This window comes from Panthera pardus, unplaced genomic scaffold (genome assembly GCF_024362965.1).
Source record: "Panthera pardus isolate Hobbes unplaced genomic scaffold, ASM2436296v1 HiC_scaffold_6, whole genome shotgun sequence".
In the NCBI taxonomy this organism is placed as follows: domain Eukaryota; kingdom Metazoa; phylum Chordata; class Mammalia; order Carnivora; family Felidae; genus Panthera; species Panthera pardus.
This window is the reverse complement of record NW_026526991.1, coordinates 100,804,823-100,831,856: the sequence shown is the minus strand read 5'-3', so window position 1 is coordinate 100,831,856 and position 27,034 is coordinate 100,804,823. Positions and strand designations below refer to the sequence as shown.

General features: G+C 43.9%; 1 protein-coding gene across 1 annotated transcript in view; it reads right to left on the bottom strand.

The window, feature by feature from the left end:
* The window catches only part of ANO2 (anoctamin 2), a 341,871-nt gene that overhangs the window by 26,564 nt on the left and 288,273 nt on the right, over positions 1-27,034 (bottom strand). The window contains exons 17-20 of the mRNA XM_053894601.1: positions 19,226-19,337; positions 16,982-17,039; positions 16,717-16,817; positions 6,890-7,035 (exon numbers count right to left, since the gene is read on the bottom strand). Of these exons, the coding sequence (XP_053750576.1) occupies positions 6,890-7,035; positions 16,717-16,817; positions 16,982-17,039; positions 19,226-19,337 (417 nt within the window). The remainder of the gene's footprint in view (positions 1-6,889; positions 7,036-16,716; positions 16,818-16,981; positions 17,040-19,225; positions 19,338-27,034) is intronic.

The window sequence follows — 27,034 nt, the reverse complement described above, 5'->3', positions numbered from 1 at the left end:
GGATGGCAAGACCAATGCTAACCTTCGTAAGAAGAAACAGGGCAGTGGAGAGATGGTGGTGGTTGCAAGGGGCTGTGTTGAGGGTGTGGCAGGAAAAAAACTACCAGGTGTAGGAGATTAAGAGGCTGAGCAGAAGAAGCAGCCTCCAGAGATATCCCAGAGGAAAGATGGGAGCCTGGATGGGAGGTGTGTGGAGACAGAAGAGTGAATGAGCAGCGATGTTGAGATTTCTCAGCTAGGGGCCTGGAGGGAGGGGGAACCATACGTGTGGTTGGGAAGGCAGGAAATGGTCACACAGGAGCTGAGTCTCTGGACAGAAGAGCTGAGAAATGTCTCCCCCTGGCCTGTCTGTTGTCTCAAAACAAGCCTGAGGTAGTGGGTGGGAGATGAGTCGCTTGTTTCCAGGCCAGAGTTTGTTCTGCCTCAGTACATGGGTTCCAAACCCAAGGAAGTTTGGTCAGTTGGCAATTATGAGCCAGAACAAAGAAGAGAATGGACAATTCTCTGTAATACACCTCTGCTCCATCAAATGGAAGCTTGAAAGGGCTAGCCTCTCTGAAGAAAGCACAGTCAGCTGCATTGTGTGTGTGTGTGTGTGTGTGTGTGTGTGTGTGTGTGTGTGACAACAAGGCCCTTTCATGTAACCTTCTGCCCCTGTCACTCTGCCGCTAGACCCTGAGGTCCTGGAGGGCCCGGGGCCCACTTACTGCCTCTGTGCCCCCAGTGCCTGGCACAGGTCCTGGAGCAGCAATGCTCCCAGGGACAGCCGAGGAGGGGGCACCGAAGAGGGAAGACGTGAAATCCGAGTTGAGCTCAGAAATCCAAGTCTGAGAGAGAGCATTCCACTCTGTCCGTTTTGGCTAATGACTTGATCCCTGAAGGCAAAGGAACAAATTAAAGCCAGAAGTGACTTTTCTTTAAGGGAAGCCCTGATAATAAACGTGGTTCACTTTGGTCTTGGGAGATGAAAATTGCTGCATATAAAAAATATATATAAATATGTCCACAGTGAAAAGGGAGGCCAGCCCAAATATCGTGGGATAGAAAGAAGCAGGGCCTCTATTTCTCTGCCACTGAAGGAAGGGAGCTAAAGTGCCATTCATTCAAGACACATTTTATTGAGGTCTTACTTACTACATTCTAGGAATAGTGCCAAGTGGTGAGACTAGGGAGGGATAAGGGGGCCCCTGCCCCCACAAACTCACATTTTTTCCTCTACCAAAGCAGGTGTAGGAGAAGAGAGGAGCCATTGATGGAAGAAATTGCTTCCAAGAGACAGGTTAGAGCTTGAGCAACTCAGCAAGAACTTGCTGCAGGCAGGTGAACTAGCACAGGCAAACCCAGACCTGGTGGTGGCAGATAAGCAGGTGTGCATGCGCAGAGCCAGCACAAGGAGCACGAGGATGCTCTTATAAGCTATACGTGCAGGACACTGGAACTTTCACTTAAGGGAACTCTATCACATTGAAGGATTTTACATACAAAAGAGAACATGCTCTGGACTGTACCTTAGCAAAGCCATTTTAAAAAGGAAATGGGAAAGAGGGAAAAAGGAGGCAGGGGACAAGTTAGGACGCATTTGGAGTCATGCAAAGGAGGTGGGCACTTGCCATTATAAAATAAGTAAGTCAAGCAGATGAAAAGTACAGCATAGGGAACACAGTCAATAATAAAAAAAGAAGTGGAAGAAGAAGAAAAAGGAGGAAGGGCGAGGGCTTGAGTGGGGATGCAAAATTCTTAGTAGAGGCAAAGCCAGTGAGGGAAGGAGCCATGAATATAAAAGGCCCTGGATCATACTGATCCTCTCCTCAGCAGGCGTTGATGCGAAGCCAGATAGGAATCTTGGAGAAGAAGACAAGGTCTGTGCCAATGCAGTGATGCTCCTTCTGAACCCAGAAGTTCAAGTCTGCAATTTCAGGAGGGCGCTGCAATCTTTGGGACCTACCCCATGCGTTTCCACCTGCTGGATGACTCTTACAAGTCTTGGTGGACAGCCCTTGGCCCTCCAAAGTCATGACCTGGTCTTCACTCCAAATGAATGAGTAAGTAAATATCCAAGCTCAATGCACCTCCCTTTCTACTAAAGTTTGACAGGATATAAACTCATGACCAAGAAAAATGAGGTTTCCTCTAACAACTATGTGAATGACAGAAAAAATTCATCTTGTCACCCACATTAAAGGCCTAGGGGATAGGCCTATTTAAGAAGCTGAAGGAAGGCTCTAGGGGGAGAATTGAATTCCTGAGTCAGGAAGACAATAGTGATTATTTTTTAGAAGACTGGAGGAACAAAAGTTTGCAGGTTTTAGATAAACAGATGACAAAAGGAGACCATTTGCGATGCCAGACTTGACAAGGAGAACCCTAAGGGCTTAGATTCTCTGAAAAGACAAACATCTTGGAGTGTTTACCTCTCAGACTTCTGAGTGTGATTTTTAGATTTGCCTTGGAGTCTGGTACCCACAGTCTTTCAACATTACTGCCCAACCCTATACTAATGGGTCAATACATTGAGGGCTCACTACACTGAGGGCTTTAAATTGTTTTTAGTCAATTGCTAGATTAAAGGGAAAGAAATTGGACTCTTGACAAGAACAGTGGCAACTCATATCCATAGACAGCCTATGTGGACCAAGCACTGTTTTTTAACTATGTTATTTTCATTACCTACTTCTCAGAACCATCCTGTAAGGTAGGTGCTATTATCATCAAATCTACTTTCCAGATGGGGAAACTGAGCCTGGCTGACTTTATGCATCAGCCCAGAGTCATGTAACTAGCCATAGCAGGCCTGGGACTGGAAGTCTGGTGGTTTGACTCCAGAGCCCACCCCTACCCTCACTTAGCCTATGTTGCTAAATGGCGTAATGTTTGGTAAAGTTTAGTCTGCAGTCCGGTCTTTGATTGTACATGGGAACAAATATTCTCTTCACAAGGGTCAAGAGTATATTCCAGAGACAAAAGGAATAAAAGGACTCTAAGCCAGAAACATAGCTCTTGCACCTATATAAACTATGAAATAAAATAATCACATCTTTGAAGTGGCTGACAGCTTGGCAAAATGGCCTAAAGAATGCTGGGAGTGAGTTTCTGTGGAACCCAGCTTGGAAAACCCATGTGTGATTCGTGCTTCCTCCTCTAGAGAAGCCTGAATCAGTATCAACTGCATTGTTGACTGAATCAATATCATCCTGAACTGTTGAAGGCTCTGTCCTTGTTTCCAAACTTGTTACTCCCTTTATATGTTTAATACATATCTGATGAATGAAATAATGAATGAATGAGTGAATGAGTGTGCCTGTGTTTCTTCTTCCTTCCTTAGTCTTTCTTACTTACCTCCCTTCCACACTTGCTGCCTATCTCCTCAAGGGAAACAGAGTCACAGCACTGGCTAAGATTTTACAACTGCTCCCTACAGCCTGATGTGAAACGCAAATTTGTCTCATCTTCAGACAAATTAACGTACCAGGTCTTTATCTAAGCCCTATCTACCCAAAAACCACCATTTGCTATGTCAATGCTTACTCGTGGCCAGGAGACTCTTTGAACTTGTGAGTCCTTTTCCTTGGAATGCTCTCCCTTACTCTTATCATTAATATGTAGACTGTCAGAAGCAGAAGGACCTCAGGAATCAAGCCCGACCTCCTACCTACAGCTGGAAATCTCTTCAAAACATCCTTGACCCACCCACAATCAACCAAGCCCCGCTTTGAAAATGATCCTTCATTTGCCACTTAAAGTTGTTAAAAGCTAACCTCTGTTAAGAAAACTTCCCTCACTAATTAAGAAATCATTCATTCATTTACTCATATTTGTTTATCAGACACACTGAGTGTCTGTTATATGCCAGGAAATGTGCTGGGTCATGGAGGCCATGAAGATGAATAAGCCATGATTCCTACACACTGTTCTTTAGAATCTAATAGTCTGGGTCTGCAGAACAGATATGTGACCAGTATTATCATAATTCTGGAAGATACACCATCAGTGTGTGTACCTATATGTAATGGGACAGAAAGGCAAATAATTAATTATTCCTCTCAGAAGGAATGGGGCTTGATCTAGGGAGACTTCACAGGGAAAGCACCATGAAAAGCTAAGTTTTGAAGGAGGAGAAGTCTGGAATATTCAAATCAACAAAGTGGAATGAGGTGGCCACAGGGGGCTGAGCATCTCAAACTTACTGTGCACTGATAATTCCTTCATATCACATTACTTCAGGCTACTAAATAATTTGTATTCACTGGAAGAGTATTTTGTACACTGCCTGTGGCTCGGTGAATTGGTCTAATCCTTTTAGAAAGGAATACATAAAATAAATAAATAAATAAATAAAGAACTATACAATGGCCGTAACTTAGATCTAGTAATCACATCTGTGGGAATCTACCTTGAGGAAATCATTAGCAAATATGGAAAGGATTATATGCATGGAGATAATATATATTAGATTACCAAAATAGGGGAAGAATCAGAAAGTGAGTCTCCAATGTGTTTCACTGGAAAATCAGCAAATGAACTACAGTACATTTATTAGAGGGGTCATTTATTATGCAGCTCTTAGTTTTGGATATTATATGACAACTTGGAAATATTTATTCATCTAATGCTAACTGGAAAACAGCAACAAATGTGTGTATGTGATCACAACTTTATTTTAAAAATCATATACATAACAAAAAGGGTCTAAGAAGAAATGGCACCAAAATGCTAGTAAACATTGGGCTGAAATGAGGTAAGTCTGGGAGACATTTTCCCTTCTTTTCTCTATTTTCAAGCCTTCTGTTATATGGTTGTTTTGTTCCCTTATAACCTGTAAGTAGTTTTGTGTGTGCGTGCACGTGTGTGTGTGTGTGTGTGTGTGTGTGTGTGTGTGTGTGTGTGTGTGTGTTTTGTTTAATCTACAGAATGAATTTCACTCTCTACAATCGTGGTATAAACTTCTTCCAGAAGCCACTAAATCTTCTAGTTCTCGCTGTTTTTTCCCCTCTTCTCATTACTTTGTAAAGTGCCCATGTCTGAACACATAGTGGATGTCCATTCAGTGATAAGGTGGCTGACAAAGTTCAGCCTATATCCCTGCACGTGGCTTTCCTAGGGTTCAAGACCATTAAGAGAATCAGCAATACTTGACAAACCCGGCTTTTATATGTGTTAGATGTTCTTCTTAGCACTTTTCAGATACTAATTCATTAAATACAACAATTCTACGAGGTAGATATTATTATTAATATCTTTTTTTTTTTTACAGCTAAAGCAAACTGACACACATAAAAAGTTAGCCACTTAACCAAAGCTGTCCAAATACTTGGGTCACAGAGCCAGGATTTGAACCCAGAGAGTAGAGCTCAAGTGTCTCTGCTCTTAAGGATTCACAAGAGGAACCTTTGAAAGAGCCAGCTATCTAGACAGACAGGTAGACAGGCCAGGAAGACCTACATGGATAGCTGGGTGGTGGGGGTAGGGGAGTAACGTTGGAGGGTGGGGGTTGGGAGCCATATTTAATGTAAGCCCCTTCCCAAATGGAAGCCTCAGCTTCTGGCAGCAATTTCTGTCTGATAGAATGGCAGACATTGGGTGGCATCTGGAATATGAGTGATCACCTCTGTGTAAAAACCTGGCTCAGTGCTGGAGAGGGATCAGAGATAGTACTTAGATAAAGGAAAAAGCATAAGGGAGCTACATATTTCCATAAACTGTGTCTTGATATTTTCCTACCCTATAGCTCCCAAAACAGATATAACTGTTTCTCTTCTGATAAGTTTGTTTAGATTATAAAGTACAAATTTTTCCTGGAATTTTAGATGCCTCAGAACTAGAACAGACATTTTATGGCCATCTAATCTAGACCCTGTCCATCCCTCTATCCTTAACATACATATACACATTCTTATAAACAGAAGAGGAGAAATATCCACTAGAAATAACAAGCAAGGGACCCAGTGAACAAAAAGGTATCTGTGACCCCCCTATTGCGAGTGATTAACCAAAGGAGGCAGGAGCCATTATGCAAACACAATGACAGGTCCAATGACAAAGTTCCAAGTGATTCTTCTGATGGGTCCCACTGATGTTTCTCCATATACATTCTGGATTGAATAAATGTTTAGATGATATGGCTGACCTCTTGGTCCTATGTTTTTAATTCATCAGTTTCAAATCTTATGAAGAGGCTTCTCAAATATCTACCCCAATGAAAGGTAGGATTATTCACAAGAAACCAAGAGTCTGAAGGCAGCTTATCTAAGTTGGGACATTTATCATGGAGATTTCATGGCTTCCAAACCACATCTGAAATGACTGTGTTCTACCAGCCTGTACTACCCGCACTCCTACTTTCAAGCCTTATCCAAGAACAAGGAGAGGCTCTCTCACTAGAAATATACCTCTCATCCCCTACACAAATCATCCCAACTTTTTAAGAGAAAATCTGACATGTTACCCAGCCCCACTTGAGTAGAGTAGCGGACTCTTCTATATTCTCCATGTTAAAGATGCTATGTGTCCTTACTCTTCCTGATGACAATCTATTCTTAAATTTCAGACTTCACTATTTCCTTTTCAGCTTTATCAATGCCAGAAACCATGGTAAAATACCTGAGAGACCAAACTTCTCATATCATAGATGAGGAGAGGAAGCCCAAGAAGAAAAGGATATTACCCTAGTGTCAAGGTGGTGACAGAGTTGCTCTCGGTTCTCATTCCAGGACTCCTTTTGCCCTACCCACCCTCAACTTCCATGTGGCACTGAAGGTGACACTGTGTAGCCATGAAGCCCAGGAAGAAGCAGAGACTGCCCCAGTCATTTCCCTACCCTCTTCCCTAGCCCTTTTTGCAGATCCCTTGTGTGAACCTGCCCCCAGTAAAAGGAAAGATAATAGGATCTTACTCATCTCCATGTACTCTGGAGTCAGTCCAGTGTATGGCTCCAAGCTGTAGTCTAGGTCCCACTGCTCTGGATGCTTTGAGTGGGCTGAGTCAGTTTCTCCAGGTTCTGTCTCATCTTTCAGCTTCCGAAATAGTTTCTTTAGTTTCCTGGAAAAGAAATGGACCAGTCACTAAAAGCCTTTGGAAGACAGAGTTAGTTATACAGACAGAAGGAGGAGAAAAACTAAGGCTTTGTGACACTGCAGTTATCTCTGCTCCAAGGACACACAGAAGGACACTAAAAAGACTACTTTTCTCTTAAAGACAACCTGGGGTTTTTCTTTTTTCTTTTTAAATTTTTTTTTAATGTTTATTTATTTTTGAGACAGAGAGAGACAGAGCATGAGCAGGGGAGGGGCAGAGAGAGGGAGATACAGAATCTGAAACAGGCTCCAGGCTCTGAGCTGTCAGCACAGAGCCCGACGCGGGGCTTGAACTCACAAACTGTGAGATCATGACCTGAGCTGAAGTCGGACGCTTAACCGACTGAGCCACCCAGGCGCCCCAACCTGGGGTTTTTCAACAGGATAAGGAAAGGTTCCCCCCAAAAAGGGTCAGGTTTCTTCAAAACCAAAGAAACTGAATTCTTCCTACTGTTTGATGAGCAGCAAAAGAGTTGGCCCTTCTTGCCAAATGCTGAGATCATCCTATTGTCTAACAGGTGATCTATCCACCCTCTTCATGGGGAAGAGAGGATGCCTAGAAAGTACTAGAAAGATGCTTTCCTCCAAGCTCAAACATTTTCAGGTCTTAATAACATAAACAGTACCATATTTTTCATTAAATCCAAACTAAATGTCGTCAACTACTCTTATGGGTTGAAGTGAGTCCCCCAAGATTCACCTGTTGAAGCACTAATCCCAGATGTGCCTGCATTTGACTACAGGGCTTTTAGTAGGTAATTAAGATTAAGTGAGGTCATAAAGCTGGGGTATTAATCCAATAGGACTGGTAGATTTATAAGAAAAGGAAGAGACAGTGATCTTTCTCTCTCCACCATGTGAGGAAGGACACAGTAAGAAGATGATTATTGCAAGCCAAGAAGAGGGCCCTCATTAGAAACCAAACTCTACCAGTTCTTGATCTTCGACTTTCCAGCATCCAGAACTGTGAGAAATAAATTCCTGTTGTTTATGCCACCCAGTCTATGATATTTTATTATGGAAGCCCAAGGAGACTAAGTCAACCAAGATAATAATGGCCCAGCCTCTCAGTGCTTGGATGAGAATTGAGTGAAACAATGTCTATATGATCCTTAGCATAATATCTGGACATAGTAAGCATTCAATAGGTAATTAATATTTTTATTTTTAATATTAAATGCTAAAATATGCCTGAGGATATGGTCTTTTCATACTTCCCATTAACGCACAATCATAGGGAATGAAATTAGGTAAAGGAACAAGGTGCCAATTCTGCTAATCAATCGAAGAAAAAGTTTCTAGGAGATAGTTGGGAGGAGAATTAATAGCAGAACAGTCAGAATCATATACTTGAAAAGTTAAAGGGATTTTGAAGTCCATGCTCCATTCAATGCAGGAATTCCCCCCACATTCCCTACACAAGATGATTTAACCCCTGTGTTTCCAGAAGAACATTCTCAATATCATTAGGTATAGCATTCCATTGTTAGAAAGTGCTTCTCACAGTTAGTGGAAATATAATGGTTCAAAACAATGTTTTGATCAGTGTCTTGTCTACTACCATTTGTCATCAAGAAGATGTAGTATAGTAGTATAGTGTAGTGGGTAGAAGTCTGATCTTTGATGTCAGAAAATAATTGTTTAAAACCCAGTTTCACAACTCACCAGCTATATTTTCTTGGTCAAGCTATTAAAACTCCATAAGATTTAATTTTCTTATCTATGAGAAAATAAATATCAGCTACCCCATAGGGTCAGTTAAGGAGATAATCTCTGTAACATGCTTAGCTTAGGGCTTGGTACATGCTAAGAGCTCAATAAATATATTTATCCTTGTCCCTGTCATCACCATCATCATTATCACCATCACCATCACAGAAGGATTTAAAGAATGAATTGAGATCCACAGAAGCAACAGTAAAATACAGTATTTCATAATAAAAGAGCAAGCAAGAATTCTGTGATAATAAGAAATTGAGAAAAATCTAGGTGAAGCCTAAAGATTCTGAAGCCAAATAGTTTGGACTGGCTGAGACCCTGTCTGTAGGTCAGGGCAAAAGGAGAGGTGAAGAAAAAAAAAAAAATCAAAGAGAGAAAAAAAGAAAAAGAAAAAAGAGAGAAGGAGGGAAGGATGGAGGAAGGGACGGTCTGGAATCAGAACTAAAATTGAGACTTTTCCTCCAGATAGCAGTAATCAGAAAATGTGGCCAAATTTTTAGTAAAGAATAATCAGTGGTTTTAATTAAATATGGAAAATTGAGCACGTGTATATATCTCTTTTCCTTCTGAAACGTGACTAAAATGATAGCGAATGAATTTTAGAATGAACAAAACCACAAGGTTAAAGAAAACAGTCATGAATACAGCAGTGTATAAGAGATGTTAATAAATATCTTAGAAGACAGACAGTGGGTAAAGGGGTTAGCAAAGCTGTGATGGCTGAACACCAAGTGCCTGCAGTGAAAAGCAGCAGAAAAAAAAAGCAAGCCCTCTCATGCTGGAATCTCAAAAAGGTTCAGAAGTTTTAGGCACTAGGTACTGCTAAAGGCAGGCAATAGTGATTGGTCAAGGCACTGCTTAAGGAGGAAGAGTAGACCCTAGTGTCTCTGCCCAACCGTATTGCCCAGGTGACTGACTACCACTTCTCCCACAGGAGGATTAAGAAGTTTATTAATTAATCAGCAGGATTAAGAAGTTTATTCAGAGGAAAAAATGAACTGGGGAAATTATAGATCCGAAATGAGTCCAATAAAATGATCGGAAGTAAAAAAATCAATAAACTCACAGAAAAAAATAGAAAAGAAATAAATAGACAATAGGAAAGAAAAGATAAGACAATAGGAAAGAAAAAATAGAAAAGAAAATAAATAGACAATAGGAAAGAAAAAATAAGAAACTCCAACATTTAATCAGAAAGAGAAGACAGAGAAAATGGTGAGGAAAGCATAAAGAAATATAAGAAAATGTCCTGAGCTGAAAGATATGCATTTTCTGATTGGAAGGACCTACTCAGCATAATGATGAAAGAAAGGACTTCCACCAAAGCCCATCACCATGAGATTTCACAACTCTAGGAACAATGAACATGATTCTAAAAGCTTCCATGACTAGAGAGACAAACAGATTCTCTAAAAATTATTTGGAACAAAAAGATATTAGAATTCTCAACATCAGTCCTTGACATTAGAAAGCCCCAGGGAAATTTATTAATATTGAGAAGGCAAATGATTTTTAGCAAGGGATTTTATACCTAGCCAAAGTATACATCAAGTGCAAAGGCAGAAGAAAAAATGTAAAACATGCCTTTAAAAACAAGGTTTTTAAAAAGATATTCATGCATCCACTCTTGTGAAGTTCCTGGAGGATGAATTTCACGAACCAGTGATATAAAACAAGAAAGGTAACAATGGAATCCAGCAAACAAGAAATTACAGAAAAAGGAAGTGCTAGATCTAACTGGGATTCACAGCTATATAGAAGGTTCAGTGAACAGTTTTGGTTTGAACAGGAGAATGAAGATTCCCAGAGGATGGTCTCCAAGAAAAAACAAGACATCTGATGTGTTAAATGAGGCCATATAGCTGGGAAAATGGACACTTAAGTACTGCCAATAATGTGTAGTAAGTATCATGAAGGGAGAAATTTAGGTAATTATGACAAAATAAAACAAAGAAAACTAACGTGACCTGAAGCAGGGGATGTTTTCCCCAAGGAAGAGATGCATAAACCAACTAAATGATAAAAGATGGCAGAAGCATAGGAAAGGGAGAGTGGCATGATGGGTGAAGATGTGTTCTAGGCAGAGGAGATCATCTGTGCAGCGGCCAAAGGCAAATAAGAGAACAGCTCAGAGAAGGGACTGAATGGAGCTCCACATGCTCGGAGCATGGAGTAGGAGAGGAAAAGTGAGGAAAGAGAAGAGCAAGAAGGCAGCACAAGTCTATGGCATGGAAAGTTAGCCATATTAGGCAGTGGCCCAGGTGACAGATTATGGCAGCAGAGTCCAGGGTAATTGCAGTGGACATGAGAAGGAGGAGGCAGACTGAGACAGGCTCAGGAAGCAGACTTAAGAAGCTGTGGTGACCTGTACGTGGGAAGGAGAGGAACCAAGGACCATTTTGGGGTCTTCAGGCTTGCGTGTGGATGGTGGTACAGTTTGCTGAGACAAGGAACACTAGAGAAGAGGCCCTTTTGATGAGGGGGAGGCAGGCGTGTCAAGGCAGAGGATCCCACAGGACAAGTAAGTAGGGATGTCTAGTAAGCATTTTATACATGTGTCTAGAGCCCTGAAAACAGATTTGGGTGGAAGCTAACAATAATGAGAATCATCCTGGAGAGAGCAACCAAAACCATAGCAATGAGCCCCACCTGTGGATGGAGCACAGGGAAGGAATACCAACAGTCCAGGGATGGGGAGAGGGAGAGGAGCTTTCCAAGGGCAGGAAAGCAGAAGTCACAGGAACAGAAGGCCAACTGCTAGACCATGTAGCAAAGAAGGGAAGGGCAGAAGGGGAGCTTCAGGAATGACACTGCAGTCACTGTGTAATACACTGTGGGCATGTCGAAGACGATGAGGGGAAAAACAACCCACAAGTAATTCTTATGAACCCTTCCTTCCCAGAAGCTGCCCTTCTGGAGATCTCAGTGACCATTAAAAAAATTAATAAAGAAGGTCCCTCAAGAATAGGATTTAACAGGAATCCTGCAAATTGTATACCATACAGATGGGCTGTTTGGAAAACTTCAGATTACGATTCCGGCTGTACGATGCACTCACTCGTTAAAATAACTCCTTTGATGTTACCCCCTTGTCCTTTTCATCCGCTCTGCTATTTTTCCATCCCTTTTTAATGACAGGTCCGAGAAACTGTCTGGAAGTCTTGGAGCCTTTCCTTTGCTTGTGCCCCATGGGCTCATCCCAAGACCATGGTGATTGTCACACCTTAGGCCTTCCCACTGCAGGAATCTGGGGCCTAGGCAGCTCCGTATGCCTCAAGCCTCATTAAAGAAGGCAGGACTAAGCCCTAAATGAGCCAAACAAGATGAACACAGCAACCTCTGAGCTATGATTCCTCTCCTTGACACCTGACAAGGTTCAAATTTGTTCCTTAAACTTCTGATTCATGGCCAGATTCCACTGTCTTTGAGAACACAGACCTCCTTTGCCTGTGATGGCTTTAAAGAGAGACTGTTTTATGTCTTGAAATGTAATATTTATCACATTTACTGAAAAAAAAAGCATAAAGTTTATAGAATCTTACTGGCCGTGTCCAGGGTACATTACAACTATCGGGGGATGTGATCTGGTGTTTTTAGTAAGAATAGGGATGGGGAGACATTTTGCTAGTGGAAGTATTGATCTATTTGCTCTGTCTCAGACTTAGCCCAGGAAAGAATCTGGCATTTGGAAAAGGTAGGCATTTTACCTTTTGTTAAAAAAAACACCCATCTTTCTGAATGACAAAAGGCTCATTTCCAACTTTCCTTCAAGGAAGACTGGAACTAAGTTTGAGAGAAAATTATAGTGAGAAGTCAGGATGTGGGGTGGCACGTTTTAGGGGCACCATCTGATTCATACCAAAAATCTATATTGCACAAACACATATGGGAAAGGCAGGGTGTGGGGGGCAGCAGTGAGGGAACAGAAACCCCTGATAGGGGACTCAGGTAATAAATAGCACAAGATCAGATTCTGCCATACCGCCCACCATGTCTGAAGTCATCTCAGATGGAGCTGCCGATGAGCATTGTTCTGGGGCCTGTAATGTTTAAAACCATCCAGTTCCTCTCTGGAAAGCATCTGTCACAACTGTGTCAGGCCCCAGGAGCCTGGGGTTGCTAAGTGGGGATAGTTCAAGGCCAGATCACGCAACCCAGTTTTATTTATTATCATGTCCTCAATTAGTCACAGAGCTGCCTTTAAAGAGCCTAGTGCCCCCAGTTTTATGGCCTCCCTTTGAAGCACTTTGTGTTTCCATCCCCAGGGTCTCTGAATCAGGCCTAGCCAAGGTGGGACTGCTGCCGTCTGGTGGAAGGTGCCTGGAGGGAGCTGGGCTTCTGCACGGCCCTGTCTGGGACACCTGCCAGATTTAGGGGCAGCAAAAGAGAGCCTGAGAGAGTTGGTGGAGCTTATCCAGGTCCCAAAGGGCAGCTGTACAGTAACCATGGACATGCCTAGTATCCGTGCCAGCCTTGTGGAAGCCTGTGGGATTAAGAAGTGATAATATTGCTCTAAAGCAACGTTTCCCAAGCAACAGTCACATTCCAACAGCAGTTCATTTGACACCTTTGGAGGTCCTTACACTTGGCCCTCATCTCATTAGATGCTCCCGTTCAGCTCATTTCCTGCTCCTGTTCAGCCCCTCTGATGGCGGTTAAGGAGAAAACCCCAGTCTGCTGCTGGCATGTCTTTAACAACTCCCCAGTGCCCGTGCAGCTTCCTTTAGAACAAAGAGAATGCGGATCTTAAGCTAATGTCATTGGTTGTTTAATAATGTTTACTTCTGACTGTATTTCTTTCTACTGTGATTTGCCGTTCACAGTAGCTGATAGTGTTCATGTTCCATTTTCAGAAATGTAATGAATTTAAATAAAACATGAGTTGCTTTAGAGGAAATTAATATGCAACAGTCACTTAGGTAGTTATGAGAAAAAAACTTAAAGGTTAGTTCACAAATCACCAAAGATTGGACACGGTGTCTTACAAGAAGCCTACTAGAGTATACAATTCTCAAGGGCATTACAATTGTGGTTATGGTATGTTTGTAAGACACACACACACACACACACACACACACACACACACAGAATCTACTAAGAATGTTGCATCCTTCACCCTCAGGGAGAGAGGTAACTGACTACCTGGCTTACTGATAAAGGTCACTTAGATAGTCTCTAATATTTCAAAACTTTCTTTGGAAGAATCTTAGAAAACTACTTCCAGAAGTAGATGATAAACATCTTCTAATTGTATAATCTCATGTTTTTTTACCCCCAATATTCTTAACTAGTATAATCACCTACCTAACTCCTCAGCCTTGCTTCTGTTTTTAAAAATCAAATCGGGTATCTAAGACTACTATTTACCTCCCTTGGGGAAAGAATTTGATGTAGGCTCTGAAGGTACATGACTCAAAGGCCATCAGGCCCTGAACAGAAGAGAAAAACAGTGCTCCTGACTTGGTCTTTTTAATCTTACTCTTGGGCTTGCAACAGTCACAAAGCGTCACTTACAAACATAAAGCTAATGACATTCAGTAACACCTTGGCTGCCTGGAGCCCCTAAGAACGGTTCTTCCTTTCTCGGATTTCATATGCTCTATTTTCGAGATAGCTGAGCATTTATCCAACCTTTATTTGTACATAAGCCAGGTTGCATGAAAATCTTTCTAGAATAACTTTAACAAGGTCACACAGTGAGTATACTACAATGGCTCAATTTAAACCCAGATCTGTTGGACAATCTCTGTCTTACTGAAATGTGCTACCCCCTCCAAAGAATTCAAGACCAATGGGTCTTATTCTTATCATTTATACCTCTTTTTCCTGTCAGGTCAACTGTCATATCTCTTTTGACTTGGAAAGACTCCTTTTTATTTTCTTGCTTATTTCATGTTTCTCAACTGTGTCATTCATATAAGGATATCTCCAGGTGCTTGAACTCTGGATTGGATGGGGTCTAATTTATTGAGAGTGGGTTCTGAGCAAGGAGGGGAAAATCCAAAAATCACCATCATAGTGATTTCATGTAACTGAACTCAAAATAGAACCTGTAAAATTACAAGAACTTTGGAGACAGAAGACTCCAGGGCTTGGTAGAAGGATTTCTGCTCTACATCCTCAGGGATTAATTACATATTTATTATTATAATTAACTATATATCTTATGTAGTTCATATATATATTATAATTAACTACACAGTTATATTGTATGTGTCCTTTAGCAACCTAGAAACTGAAATGAGGAACAATGTTTTGAAACAGAAGTAACTTGTATTTGGAAGCAGCAGTGCCCAGTTTTATTGAGTAGAGGACATGGTCACAGAATGTCACAGCTGAAATGAGAACACCTTGGAGATGATTCTAATGCCATTATTTTCATCAGGAGATGAGGACAGCAAGACTTAGAGAAGTGATTTGTCCCCAGCTTCATAAGTCACTGTATAATTTCCATCAATTAATTAAAGTGTGGCATATTAAACACATATCAAGCATAAACAAGAAAATTTAGCCTTTGAGGCAAACAGCCATGTGTTAACTTCATCTGTTATGAAGTAGATGGGTGGGGGACATGCCAATACACTGTCCAAACATATGCCTGAGCTCTTGCCTCTCTTCTATCTATAAAAGGCCTCTGGTCCAGAGTAAATGGGCTAAGTAGTAGAGCAGATGTCCAGGCATAAATAAATCTCATGCCTGCAAGCTGTGTACAATTCCATCCAGAGCAGAATAATGATACACTGGAAGGACAGGTGTCTTTCCCAGATGTCTGAAGGAGAATGGACACTTTCTTTTGTAGCAGCAGTGGAGGGGCTGGTCCCTTGGCTTCAAAGGAGCCAGATGTGGCTTTGGTACATCTTTTCTTGGTCTGTATATTTTCTGGATGTTTCTCCACAACAAATGTAGTCTCTCTCTGAGATGGTAAGCTCCTAGGGAACAGTGACCATGTGTCTTACCAGCTTTGCTTGACTATCACCGAATGACTGTCAACCAGAAAGCTGGAGACGGGGCACAGTTTCAGAGGGCTGGGTTTCTCAAAATTGATGATTTCCGGACTGGTGACCAGAGGCTGGCTGCAGCAGGGAGGTGAAACAAGATGTCCAGACACCAACATTCTTGCCAGTCCTCATACCAGAAAAACACACATCCAAGAGCCTTCTGAGATTGTGTCAGTGTGAGGACAGAAAAGCACCCTAAGCATTCAGCCTAAGTAATGGTATGAGAACACCAAAAAGCAATAGAAATGTGTGGTGGTGGTGGTGGTGGTGGTGGCGGCAGTAAGGGGAGGGGGGAGGGGTTACATTTTTCTTTGACCTGAAGGTAGATTTTCACTTACTGCATTTTCTTTCCTTTTAGATCTAGTGCCTACAAGTCTGTGTTTATTTTCAAGTTGATCTCAATGCAACACTTAAGGGAAAGAAGTCCTTCTGTGAAATCTGTATAAAACCATGTGGGAGGAGAGAGAAGATCCACATGCAAATCCAGCCTGAGCTTCACCAGCTCTGCACCCTTCCCTCCTCCAAGACCACATGTGTCTAAAGTATTACGTAGTATTTCCCCCTTTCGTATTCATTTCTACCCACCACAATGAAAGTCTACATTACTTATTCAGTGGGAGGACAGCGAGCATTAAAAATATTTTACACTTTGAGGTCCGAGATACCTGAGTCCTGGCTCTGCCACTTAGTCATTACATTACTTAAGCAAGTGCTTAATCTTTCAGAGCCTCAAACCTCCCCAATCAGATGGGTAGACAAGCCTCGTGGGAGGGGCCCTGCCTCATGGGGAAAACTATTGGCAAGTGGGCAGAGGAGTAAATAACCAGGCTCTCTGAAGGGAGGAGGCAGGGAGCATCCTGCTGAAACTCTGGCCCTGCTGGGCTAGGCCCTGGTGGCAAGTGAGGAGATAAGAAGAATTCATTACATACGGGACTCCGATCTCAAAGATGTTATTCTGGATCAGCTGCTTCCCCAACATGATGATGCTGAGCTGAATGCAGAGCTCCATGAGGCAGCCTCCCGGAGCACACTGCCCAGAAGAGAAGATAACAGTAGATGTGGTTAAGACCAAGGGGAGCTCAGAGAAGCAAGGGCAAAAAGTAAAGCGTGCGAAATGGGGTAAGGGTGAGGCTGAGGCCAGGGGGGCGCCTACAAACCACCAGCCAGCCATGGATCACTGGTGGCTATACTTGCCTCTTCCATGCGGTAGCCATCAAATACATAAACGTAGCTTCCAGGTCTGCCCACGAACCTGAAATCCACAAGCATGGGAGAGTTAGGGAAGGAGAAAGGCAGGGTTGCTTGTAGGCATGGCCTTCAGAGTGGAACAGCTACCACCTGCCGTCCTCTTTGAAAGTAGGGGCTAAATCACCTAGGACCAGCACCTGTACCACCCAGGGTTCCAGGGAATAGGGGCCGAGGCTGGAGCTGGTGTGGGGCTGGGAAGGTCACATGTGTGGGTGTGCATGTGTGACAATCTCTGAGCCTAAACACCACAAGGTTTGCATGATATCTAAGTGTACTTTCTGTGCACCTTCTTCCCCCAACTAATGCCAAGAATTGAGTTCTGATTGCAGCTCCTCAGTGAGAGCTTTTGATTTCCCAGGAAATGAAGCGGGAGACAGGCCAAAGTTGCAAGTACAGATTCCTGGGGTCCGAAAAGAAAAATCCAGACTCCTAACTGAAAGCATCTGAAGGAATGGAAGCAGCCTGCCTCATGCTTCTTCCAAGTAGGGTCTATTTTACTGGGGGACAAGAGGATGGGGCAGGTGGGGGGGAAGCAGAGAGGTAAAAGCCAATCATGGAACCAGACAGGTAATGAGAAGATTCCTTTTCACTTGTAATGTCAGCCCCTCATCCACATGTTGAAATCCTACCCATCTATTTAAGGCTCAGCTCAAATCTTTCCTTCTCTGTGAAGTCTTCTTACTGTCTCTGTTCACAATTACGTATTTCCCCATCACTTTCTTAACACTTCTCTTATGGTATTTACTGCAGTGTGCTGTTGACAAGACCATCTTTTTCAATCTGCCACAAATTTACCTAAGGGTCGGGACCCTATTTTTTGGCCTGGAATTTCCATGTATAAAATTTGCTATGGATATTAAATCTAGAGACAAAGCACCAGTGGAGTATATACCCATTAATACAGACAGTCTCTCTACTACTATAATTTCATAAGAGTCAAGAGCAGAGATCCCAGGAAGGACGCTGTGGTTTTGGTCAAAAAACATTTATAAGAAACTATCAAATATGTACAAGAACAGTTCTTGCTATCAATGCCTGCTTGATGAGATTTTAGTGATAGGAAAGCTTCCTGACAAAGTTAATCATTACTGGGAAATCTCCTTATAGGTAGCCAAGTGATCTAACCATGAAAAGTATTCATCAGAAGTCATTTTACATCCAGACAGGTTATATAATAAAGAATCTGACTGGCCTTTGTTGTTGGTTCTTGGGAAAGCCTCTACATCCTTAGAATTTCTTGGTTGGAGTCTCTTTGTTATTCATGGTGGCCTCTTGGGACTATACCTAAATTTATGCTAATGAGATCACTCAGGATGAGGGAGGCTGTGCCAGAAAAACCAACTATGTGATTAGAGGGTTGAACCTTTGATCCATGTAATAGCAGCCTGACCTCAGGGAGAGAAGGAGGACTGGAGGTTGAGCTCAGTCACATGGTGAATGATCTAACCAATCATACCTACCTACATACCGCAACCTTACAAATTCTGGCCACTGAGGCTTGGATGAGCTTCATGGTTGGTGGTACACATCAACGTGCCAGGAAACTGATCCATCTTGAGGACATGGAAGCTTCTATTTAAGACCTTGCTAATAAATCTCACCCTATGTGCCTCTCCCATTTGCTGGTTTGGATTTGTACCCCCTTTCTATCGTAAAACTGTAATTTTAAGTGCAACACATTCCTGAGTTCTGTGAGTCATTCTAGAGAATTATCAAACCTGAGGAGTTAGTGGTCGTAGCCAGTGGGTACCAATCACGAGTGGCATAGGAACCCCAGGGCCTGCAGCTAGTGTCTGGAGTGAGCAGTCTCGTGGAAGATCATGCCCTTACTTCGTGAAGTATGTGCTAACTCAGGGTAGCTAGTGTCAGAAATGCATTGAAAGACTTCCAAGTCACTCACCAGACCTGAAATTTCCTCCTACCTCATCCTCAAAGTTGGGATGCCCAGATTATTCCAAGACTCACCCTCTGGGGCCCAGGGTCAAATCCCTGCAGTTTCCCTGGTTACCTGAATCTGAAGATTCTAATCCAAAATGATGTGGTGCGAATGCCATTGCTTCAGGAATGACAAGGTGGGGGCAGAAGTGGGGAATAGGACTGAGGGTGTGAATGGGCAGTAGGGACAAGCTGACTCTAGCAGGGGCCCCTGTCTTAGTGACAAGTCACCACGTGTGACACCATTATACTCACCGCCCCTTGAAAAAGGCCACATAGAAGATAGGCGAGTAGGCATTGACAAACTTTAGCAAGAAAGCTTTGAGTATCAGGCGCTCTTCAAAAGTCTGTTCTGTTTTTGGAACCTCTGAAAGATAAGAGCAAAGATGCTAAGACTGAGAGGCATATTTTTCACCTCTTCAGAGTTTTAATCCCTATTACATAAGCCATTGGTCTCTTGGCTCTTACTGCTTCAGGGTAGAAACCAAGAGACCTGTCTCTCTAGCACAGCAGAACTGAAGTCATCTGGGAGTCCCAAATGGTTTACCAGATACTATGAGGCTACAGAAGGCCAAGGGTACATATAATCATCACCTTTCTCCTTCCACTTCCCTCCTCTTACCCATTCTAGCAATGGTCTCTTACCATACCCCTCTGAGGGGGATCTTGGCTGGCAGAACTTTCTCCAACCACCCTCTCTTCATCGAGGGGTAGTCAGCTTTTCCCTGTGTGATTGCTGCTTCCATAAGATTTTATCTGAACAAAATCCCTGACGAAAAAGGCTTGTTAACCAATGAACAACAGTCAATAGGCAGCAAAGACTTGTCTTGGGTACCATGACATTGTTCCTCTTTTCTGCCTCCTCCATTTCTTTTTTTTTTTAATTTTTTTTTTCAACGTTTATTTATTTATTTTTGGGACAGAGAGAGACAGAGCATGAATGGGGGAGGGACAGAGAGAGAGGGAGACACAGAATCGGAAACAGGCTCCAGGCTCTGAGCCATCAGCCCAGAGCCTGACGCGGGGCTCGAACTCACAGACCGCGAGATCGTGACCTGGCTGAAGTCGGACGCTTAACCGACTGCGCCACCCAGGCGCCCCTTTTCTGCCTCCTCCATTTCTAGCAGGACAGCCTGGATCTGTGCGCTCTCTGGATAGGCTGAGACACTTCGCATGCACTCACTCAAATGATGAAGGATCATCAGATAAGTGAAATAAGCACAAGCCTAATAATGTCTCAAACTCAGGGGTCACAGGCCCATTGAGTTCTATGAGGTCCAAGCAGAGGAGCCAGCTGATAATCCCCAAAGGGGCCTGAGAAATACTGAACAGAAAACCTCACTGATGCCTTTGGAAGACCCGAGACCCATGGGATGCTCGGTGGACAACTAGGCAGAGTGTTTGATGGGGATTTCATAGACTGTGACAAATGGCTTGGCAAAGATAGGAGGTTAAAGGGCCACATTTCAGGGGCAGAAAGAAAGCACCAGCCCTGTATCATGTGCACTGATAAGTATCGCCTGAAAGCGTGCTGAGCACAGGGCCAAAGTACCAGGACCATGCCAGCCAGGAGGTTCCGTGTTCAGATGAGGCTGACACACGGACCCACCTGACTTGTCTGCCCACCTGACTCACACATAGCTTTTGTCAGAATCTTTGGAAAAGTGGACATAAAACTCTGTTCCCTCCCCTGGAATTCCTTTCCCTGGGCCCTCCTCTCATGTACAAATCCTTCATATCCTTTACCATTCAGATCAGATGTTGCCTATAATCTCCTTCCTGAAGCCTTCCCAGATGATGTCAGATGGTAGAAATCTCTTTTTCCCCTGCAGTATTTTAGATTTCTCTGTATTAATTACCCACATCCAAGCCCTTTGAAAATCACAACAGTAGTTTTAATTAATCTTCTGTCTTACTTGGGGTGGCCCTCTGTGTCAAGAAGTAAGCAGTTTGGGAGTAAGTGGCTTATTTGGAAAGTGCTCCCAGGAAGCTTGGGGTAGTTAGACAGGAGTGGGGAAGACAGCACGGATGTGTTCACGAACAATTTAATACAGCAGGCTATCAGGGCTCAGTCCCACTGGGGGGTCTTCTTAGAGACTGTGAAACCCCCCTCATAATTATTACACTGAGGAGTGAGAGCAAGTGGAGCCCCTACCTGGTTGAAGGTTACTGCTGGACTTGACTCCCTAGCACTTCCACCTTGTCCTATGCATGGGCTGAGCATGCTCACAACCAGAGAACACCTGCATGCAGGGAGCTGCAGTGACCTCCTGGGTGGTCAGAGGGATCATGCGCTATGCAGGAGTGTCTGCTCTGATCTGCTCCACACCCGTTGCATACGTCTGCTATCTCACGTCATCCCTACCTACTTGTGTTGGGGTGGGGGGGGGGGAGACAGTACATCTCACTGTTATAAATAAAGGCAGCTCAGATCCAGAGAGATTAGAGCCTTGCTCAAGATCACACAGCCACAGTGGCTCTTATGGGTTACATAAGAGTTAAGGTTTTGAACTCATATCTGCCTGTCTTCAAAGACAATTTTTACTCTGCCGCACTGTGAAATCAAGATCTTTGATTACTGTTTACATCGCACATCCTCTGTCACCTCCCCACCCTCCACCCGCAGTCTAACATGATATATACCTAGGAAATATCTGTGACTGTTCAGTCCACATTAATTGAACACCCGCCATATGATGCCAGGATGAATAAAGACTTCACACTCCTCAAAGAGCTTAATTTAGCAAGGTCTCTGTGAAAACCTTTTGCAAACTGCTAAGTCTTTTCAAGATTGAATCTATGAATGGCAAGGTATCATTTCCTCTCAGGTCATGGCGGAAGGGGATCTTAGGGAAAGAATGCTGTATTTCCATGATCTGTTTTCCCACACAGCACAGTGCGCCCCTCATTCATTTGCAATCTTAGAACACAATCCTGAGGATAAGAGACAGTGCCCAACATCATCGGTGTGGTCCAAGCACAAGCAGAAACCTACTAATGAGACAGTCACAGGCATATGTGAGCTCTTGGGGATGAATGGCCCTGGGAGGGGCCTTGAGAATGGAAAAGCTTAGAGATGCAGGTAGTGATCACAATTGTGATCTGGCCTTGACTTCTCTCTAGGCTGAAAGAGCCTTGGGAGATGAGAGCTACTCATTGTCTAGTCATGTCCTAGCCCCCATGAGCCCTAAGAAACATGGCATCATCCCTAGGCAGACAGTGACACGGAAAACCAGCTCATTCTCCGAGTGTCTCATCATCCTGAAGCCTACTTGAGTTTGCTTATGCTTACGAACAGTCCTAGAGGCCCTGGCAGGCCATGCCGAACCTACAGAGCACCCAGTCACGCTATTCTGGGCTTCGCTGTGTGTTGAGGGGAGTGACTATTTGATTGTGTTACTCCAGAGGTGGCTGTAGGGGCAGATTTTTGCATCAGACACACCTGATTTCAAATGCAGAGCATAATTAGAGGTCTGAACTTCTATAAAAAGAATAATGACATCCGCCCAACAGGGTTGCCCTGAAAACTGCATAGGATTCTTAGAAAGCCCTCAGCCTAGTACTTGGCAAGTGCCAGACCTCAATCAAGGATAGCTCCTGTTGTCCTAAAGTGTTCTCTTCTTGCATCACCTCCTCCAAGCTGGCAGCCCTGCTTTCTGCAGCATGGTTGGGCTATCCATGGCCAGGTGTTTGTGCACATGTCTTAGCCCCAAAGGTTCTGGGCATCCTTTCCATGTTGTTTAATGAGCACTTTCTACCAATCAACGGGGAGGATAGTGAGGAGGTGATCCTGCTGGCACATAGCTGGGAAAATCTAATCGAAACAGCCCGTCCTCACCTCTGCAGAAGTCCACCACCCAAGCTTCCCGAAGTTCTCCAGACAACTATGAAAATAAACATTGCCAGGGAATCTGGAGACACTGTCCTCATTTTATAGGAGATGAAGTTGGAAAAGTCTACCGTGCTATCCCTCAGCTGGCAGACAGCTTGGTAGTTTTCTCCTTCCTTCCACACCTGGAGGGACATGGCATTGCCCATGAGACAGAAGTCCGGGCCAGTCCCACACTGCCTTGCCCAGTGAGCATTTGGATAATGATCTGTGTTCACCATTTACAGTGAACACTGCCTCAGCTGCTATTTCTTCTTTAGTTTATGTACATCAGCAAAGCCCCTCAGATATTTAAACCGTAAGGCCTTTTCTGTTCCTGCTACAAATTCTGCCTGACAAAGAGGTCAGTGCATCCCTGTTTGATTTATGCTTCTCAAGTCTTCCCTGGGCTCGAGATCCACATCCCTTTCTTCCGTCTGATTCCTATTCTCCTTGACAAAAGAAAAAAATGCTGAGGCCCAGGAAATGCTTACCATCAATTTCTAAGGTCACTTTCCATTTTAAGATCTCATAACCATAGGGATGCCTGGGTGGCTCAGTCTGTTAAGCGTCTGACTTTAGCTCAGGTCATGATCTCATGGTTCGTGGGTGCAGGTACCGTGTTGGGCTCTGTGCTGACAGCTCAGAGCCTGGAGCCTGCTTCAGATTCTCCCTCTCTCTTTCTCTCTCTCTGTGCTCCTCCCTGGTTTGTGCTCTCTCTCTCAAAAATAAATAAACATTGAAAAAAAAAGATCTCATAACTGTGAACCCCCATATGACTGTTAACCCTCACTTTCCCAAGCCCCATGCCACCCTCCCCTCGCCATGCATGGTTTGGGTGGCAAAACAATGAGCATAGTCAGATACACCTTCTGGTAGGCCACAGCTATCACTAGATGTACTCTTCTAAGCATATTTATTGAAAGAATGAATAGATGAATGAATGAATGAATGAATGAATGACATGACATGAAAAAATATGATTTGGAATAGTGAAAAAATATTTATCATTTATTAAAAATTCCCTGTCATATTCCAAGGACCACTGTTTGTGGGTATGGAGTCACAAGAAAGACGGATCTGCTTAATTTCAATTTCAATTTAATTTAATCGATTTAAATTTCCCTACCTTATCCACAAGATAAGAGCTGGGGATATTGGGGTTAGATGCAGGGCCATGCCCATGCCACGCGAGGGGCAGGGAGGGACAGGAGGTGAGGTGCTCTCTGCCAAAGAAGAAATGTAAGTGATGGGGGAGGGGCAGAGGCACCCAGCAGAAATGTTCATTAATTTCCCTGTCATTTGTAGTGGGATCCCATCATTAGCCTCTCCACAGAATCTTTAGCAAAGATGCATTAAAACCTGCTTTCTTCACCAGTGTTGAAAGAATTCTGGGTTTGTTCTTAGGGGAGGGATATGCCAAAGGACTGAGTCCTGCTTCAACATGGCCACAGGTCATGAACAGAGACCACCATGTGCCCTGTTGTGTTACAGAGGAGAAAGAGACACAGAGAGAAGGAAGGAGGGAAAGGGAAAGAAGGAAGGAGGAGGGAGAGATGGACAGAAGAAAGGAAGGAAGGAGGGAGGGAAGGGGGGAGGAGAGAGAGGGATGGAGGGAGAGAGGAAAAGTAAGGAGGAGGAGAGAGGAGGGGAAGGGAGGAAAGAGGACGGAAGGGAGACAGGAAAGAGGAGGGGAAGGGAAGGGAGGGAAGGAGGGATGGAGGGAGGGGAGGAAGGAAGCAAAGGCTTTCAGTAGGATTTTGAGCCTTTGCCCCATTTACCTAAGGCAGCCAATTTAACAGTAACAACCACTTCTTGTCTCTCATTTTAAAATAGTTTGGGTATAAGAAAATTAAAACTGATGTCACCCCAAAATAAGTATTCAGGTCTAAGGAGCTGAAAATTTGGAAAACTTGTCATGTAAATGTGGCTAGAAGGGGATTAAGAATGAGGAACAGAGAGGCATGTGTCTTTGATTTTCTTTTATAATCTCCTTTGAACTCTTTGTACTCAGATCTCCCAATCCCTGCAGGAATTTCCTCCAAGTTCTGGGGAAAGAGAATCTGATCCTTTCAGGATGCTTTACTCCAACTGGAAATGAGTGGCTCCTTTCCTCCTTACTGATAAATCATGGGCCTAGTTATTATTTATTAGTTTTATTTCTGAAAACAGCCTTTGCCTGCACCTTTAGGGCCATGAGCCATCATAAATAATGGGCATTTCCAACAAACAATCCAAATCCACTTGATAGGCCACTAAATCAGCTGGATGCCCCCACCTCAGAGAAGCTCTGCAGCCATGTAATGTGCTTCACAGAGCCTTCCAGGGAAGGCTCCCAGGGAATACCTTCCAGGGATGGAGATAAGTGGGGTGGGGTTGGGGGTGGGGATGGGAGTATTAAAGCCCTGAAGCTCCAGTTAGACTATTGGATCTGTCTCAGTAGTCAACACTAGGAACCTCATCTGTCTATGACAGAGACTATATGACTCAAGAAACAGAACAAGTTTTCCCAGGGTCCACTTGGGATGGGATGGTGTCTTCAGTCCAAGCAGAACAATTTGTACTGCAGGCCACTGGGCAGGATCCCCTCATAAGACACAGACCTCTGGAGTGGTCTGAATCTAAGACCATGAGAAAACAGCCCAGCCTTATGCTTCATAAAACTCCAAGCCCAGTGCCTTTAGGCTACAATCGCTACAGGGAGGTGAAGTAGGGAGTCAACACAGAGAGAGTGTGGGTAAGTAGAAGGCAACCCTTCTCTGTCATTATATGCTCCTGAAATCCCATATCCCCCAGAAAGTCACCCCAGGTTGACTGGAGGCCTTCTGAGGGTTTTGCCTGCTCCCAACCTGTTGAAGCAGATTTCCAACAGAGGGCAGACTCTATCCAGGACCAGGAAGGGCAACCACATGGAATTCCTGTGCAGAGCCATTACCCAGCCCCCCTTTTTGTTAAGTGTTAAACCTCTGGAGTGTTGTGTCATGAAAAAATATGAGTACAAATGACCCAGCTGTAAACTGCCTTGGAAAATAATTAGTATGAAAGCCCAAGTTAGTCCCAGGGGGCCAGCTCAGAATCCAAAGTCCCCAGAGCTCCATCCTAATCATATGGAAACAGTATGGCCAGCAAGAGGATGCCAGCTGCAGAACCTGAATTTTCGAAAAGCAGCTCGGGGTAACTGGAGCCCCCAGCAACCCAGCCAGCAGATATAGAATGATGGTGACAAAAGGAAATGAGATGTCCAAGTGTATGTTTCAGGCAGTACCAGCCCCGGTACTGCTCTGGGCAGAAGGAAGGAGGGCCTGAACTTGTGTGGCTGAGTCAGAAAGCAGAGGTGCCTGCCCCTCTCCCTGCCTCTCCCCCAGGGCAGATCCAGCTTCTGCAAACAGCTACATTTTCTGACAGCCCTACCACCTGGCCTTCCGTCTGTTTGTGTGCGCGTGTGTGTGTGTGTGTGTGTGTGTGTGTGTGTGTGTGTGTGTGTGTGTGTGTGTGTGTTGGGGGCAGGGGCAGAGGTAGGTGTGTCTCAGCCTCCAATGTGATGCTGTTGCCTTGTTTGTGTCATCGGAAAGGAATCACCTTAGGAGAAACCAGCCAGCTGGGTAATTAAGCAGCCAGAGCATTGCCTAAGGGAGCTGAGAGCCCCAGAACTAGAGATTAAGGAAGGGCACTCCTGAGATATGCCTGAACCCTAGAGAATTCTTTAGTGCAAGGGATCCCTCCCTTAGAGTCAGGAAGATGACTTTTGATCCCAGACTAAGGGACGTGAGATCTGCTGTGCTGTCTAGCAGCCTAGCCCAAGGTGACAGCATCACAGGGCATCTCATTTTAAAAAAGAAGGAGACTAGGGGCGCCTGGGTGGCTCAGTCGGTGGGGCGGCTGACTTCAGCTCGGATCATGATCTTGCATTTTGTGAGTTTGAGCCCCATGTCGGGTTCTGTGCTGACAGCTTGGAGCCTGGAGCCTGCTTTGGATTCTGTGTCTCCCCCTCTCTCTGCCCCTCTCCTGCTCATGCTCTGTCTCTCTCTGTCTCTCAAAAATAAATAAAGATTTAAAAAAATTGTTTTTAATTAAAAAAAAAAAGGAGACTAAATAGGACGGGAGCATCTGGGAGGGGGAAGAGGAAGAGAGAGAGACTGATTAATACTGTTATGGGCCAATCAGGAAAACCCCATGCTCAGTGCCCACTATGTGCC